Source organism: Athene cunicularia, assembly GCF_003259725.1.
Source record: "Athene cunicularia isolate RWA chromosome 14 unlocalized genomic scaffold, athCun1 chr14_part1, whole genome shotgun sequence".
NCBI classification, from domain to species: Eukaryota; Metazoa; Chordata; class Aves; order Strigiformes; family Strigidae; genus Athene; species Athene cunicularia.
In genome coordinates this window covers 167,279-170,748 of record NW_020799118.1, presented here as the reverse complement: position 1 = coordinate 170,748, position 3,470 = coordinate 167,279, and the positions used below count along the sequence as shown (strand labels likewise).

At 56.3% G+C, this 3,470-nt stretch overlaps 1 protein-coding gene across 2 annotated transcripts in view; it reads right to left on the bottom strand.

Annotated features, from left to right (window-relative positions):
* Positions 1-702, bottom strand: part of RHBDF1 (rhomboid 5 homolog 1) — a 37,982-nt gene extending 37,280 nt beyond the window's left edge. Inside the window, exon 1 of one of the 2 annotated variants that reach the window (XM_026859124.1) lies at positions 504-702. In XM_026859124.1, the coding sequence (XP_026714925.1) occupies positions 504-520 (17 nt within the window). In that variant the 5' untranslated portion in view covers positions 521-702. The remainder of the gene's footprint in view (positions 1-503) is intronic. The other variant, XM_026859122.1, reaches the window with a different exon arrangement.
* Positions 703-3,470: the final 2,768 nt, after the last annotated feature.

Genomic DNA, 3,470 nt, shown 5'->3' with positions numbered 1-3,470 from the left:
CGGGCTCGTTGGCTCCCGAGCCCGTTAGCCCCGGGCCCGCGGGGTGCTCTGCTTCCCCGCAGCTCCCGGCTCCCACAGCAGCTGTGCCCGGGGGAGATGGAGGGGAGCCCCGGGGGTCACTCTCACCCAGGCTCAGTGGAGGTGACGGGCACAGCTGAGCTGCTGGGGCTCGGCCAGGCCTTTGCGAGCCCCGTAGCCGCCCGCCGGGAGCCGTCGGGGCCGAGCCTCTCGCAGGGCTGGCGAGCACTGCCCTTGCACCTCACACAGAAGGGCTGGCACCTGCCCGGGTTGCTCCCAGTCACCTCACTCTCGCTCGCTGTTTCACTGCCCTTTACCCACTCCTTGCCCCCGTTCCCCGCACGCACACACGCTTAGTCCTGCGTTTCCCATCAAGTCCTTCACACCTCCTCCTCCAGCCATGTGGTTAGTATATCATCCCTTCCCTAAGCTGTTTCTTTCCTCCCAGCTTAACCATTTCCCCCTTCTGGACGGTATCCTCTCACCTCCATTGCTCAGCCATCCTCGCCTTTGTCCTGGGATGTCTGCCGAAGATTTCTCCATCCGTCCTCTCCGCAGCAGTGGTCAGCACGTATTGCTCAAGCAGAGCTTTGCTAGAGCTCCAGCAAGGCCTGCAGCACACACATCCCTCCTCAGCAGGTCCCCAGCCCACAGCTGCAGATGATTTTAATATTAGTAATAACCGGGGGGGCGCACACTCCTTGCCATCTTACTGCGCCTTCCCCGCCGACCTGCGCGCGATAGCGGCTGAGGCGAGTGGGGAGCTGGTGCTGCCGGGGCCGGCGCTCCCTGCGACGGGTGAGCTCATCGGCACCGCGTGCCCACGCGTGGCAACCACAGCCCAGCTTCGAAGGCAGCCCCCTCGGAGAGCCCTGCTAACTACACTGCGGCTCGTTAGCTAACGAGCAAACGCGGATCAGCCTCGGCTAGTCCTGGCCGAGGTGGAGACCAAATTGCACGCGGAAACCTGAGCGTCCGCAAAGCTTAACAGGCACAAATTATTTTCAGATGTTTCTACCACATAAACAAGGAGAAGTGGTGTCCAGTAATGAAACAGAGCAGAGATGAACTTGCAGGGCCCTTTAGCATCTCCCAGGAGGAAGGCTCCGGAGCCGGAGCGTGACTCTGACCCACCCCTGCTCTTTCTGAGCCTCCTGCCAACAGTATGTGCGTTTTGCAAGAAAAACAAAGCTCTGTCACTGGAACATGATTTCTTGCAGACAGCACTGCTAACCCCATCCCACATGCTCTTTTTCTCCTCAGTACTTCCCAGCCCAGCCCCCCCAAGTCTGTGGGGGGCGAGTCTCCCATCCAACAGAAGGCATCTGCACTTAGTCGGATAAAATCTACCCTCTTGGTCAAGAATATGCCCTCCTCGCTCCCATCGCCACCCAGGGGGTTTGTCCCTCAGTGCACTGAGTCCTGTCAGCCTCAGCCACAGGGAACGGGGTGACTTAAGGCCAGCTCCTGGCTGCTGCTCTCTGGAGCACGCGCTGGGGCGCAGGAGCAGTTTGGTGCTGAGGATGCACCAGCCCTGGTCTGGAGCAGGTCACCCAGCCCAGCAGCCTTGTTTGTCTTCTCCCCCATGAGTGCTTGCTGGGAGTACTTCTGTTTGAAACGTGGCCTCTGAGGACCAGCTGAAGGAGAGCTCTCTTCTGGTGCTTGTTATGTTTAGCATTAACATGTGATTACATGAAGTTGCTTCGTTCTTCTCTGCTGGAAACTGGAATTTCCTCCCTTCTGCTTGAAACCCATGAGAAACTGTGATCTTGCCACAAGACATTGTTAAGACCCAATGAAACAGATATCCATCAGCATGTGAAATGCAGCACTTTTACTGCTGCAGCTCGCTTAAACAGCTCCTTCAAAGCCGGTTGAGCCCCACGCCTACCCACCCACAGCTGGGCACCGGTGGGTCTGCACCAGCCAGAGGTGGTGCAGAACGGCCCAAAGGTACTTCACGCGTACGTTCAATGCCTCGTCTTCATCAGCACCCCACGGTCCTCCCTCCTGCACACACACCTGTATGCAGTGCTCCCGGGAGCACTGATCCTGTGCCATCAGATATTAAACCAGGCTGCACTGCATCCTGATCACACATTCGAGCAGGCGCATGGTGGTGCTGGCATGTGCTCATGGCCACCGCTGGACACGTGGCACCAGGGAGGCATGCGATGCTCCGAGCCAGGGCAGTCCCTTGTCCTTTACCTTCTTAGAGCCTGCATGTGTTGCCTAACAGTTACGTGAGGACAGCTGGGACACAGCAGGAGCACAGAAGTCTATTTTTATCTGAACCACTGGTTATCTAGACCGATGATTTGATTTTGAGCTGCTCTGTTCACGGTTTAGGCCAAGAAAGCATCCCAGTATCCGGCAAGCACAGCGGAGAGCATCGGATTGCAGCCTTCGCAGGGGAAGCAGAGCTCCCCTTGCCTTCTGGAAGTACAGAGGCTTTGCAGTGCCTCCTGTGCTGACATGAAGCAGCGGCACAGCCCTGGCAGCTGTCCTAGCAAACAGGGAAGAGGTCCAGAAAGGCCTGGGATTTCTTCTGGGGAGGATTAATAACACAGAAACCCAAGCAAAGTCCCACAGAGTTTCAAATGCAGGTGGCCTGGCCAGGAGCCAGAGAGGGAACTGCCAGGAGTGAGAGGATGGGGATTCCCCCTGGGGAATGCATTTCCAGGGCGGACTGGAGATCACCTGCATCCCCTCACTGGGGAACAAACCAGGCTCCTGGCTACCAGCAACAGGTCAGGTTTTCATCCCCAGCCCCGCGTGCGGAGGGGATCCTGTGGACAGGAGAAGTGGGGTTGGTACTGAGGGATCTGTTCACCAGAGCTCCTAGAGAAATTGCCTCCTCTCCTTCCTTGCTACCCTGCAGGTCCTGCGTGTTGCCGTGGCATTGCAGCTTTCTGCCCCAGCCTCACACCAGGGAGAGCAGCACTGGCTGTTCTGAGCACCCAGCCCCAGCAGTGCCCTTTCTCCCGTGCCATGGGTGCTAACAGCCCATCGAGCTTGGAGTACAGATGCCTCCTGTCCAGATTGGATGCCAAGCTGAGAATTGTGCTGCTGACCTGCAAAAAAAATATTGACACTTTTTGGAGTGCAAATGAAACACCCTTTGTTTTCAAAAAAAAAAAAAAAAAAAGACTCTACTAACAAGTAGCTATGTTGCAACTTGAATTTCTTATAATCCTCTCAATTTACATTAAGTTCAAAACCCTAACACTGTGCAGAAAGTCTTTTGAAGCCTCTGTCACCCTCAGGCACCAGCAGACATTGCAGAAATTATTATGCAGGATCACACAGGGGAAAGAAGGGACACAGAGGTGACTTTAGCCTGGCAATTCCGAGCACCTGGGTGTGCTGTGGCTGAGCTGGCAGCAGGGTTGCACACAGAGCAGAGAAGGGGCCTTAAGCCAGGACTTAAAGCCCAGAGAAGAGGCCAAAAA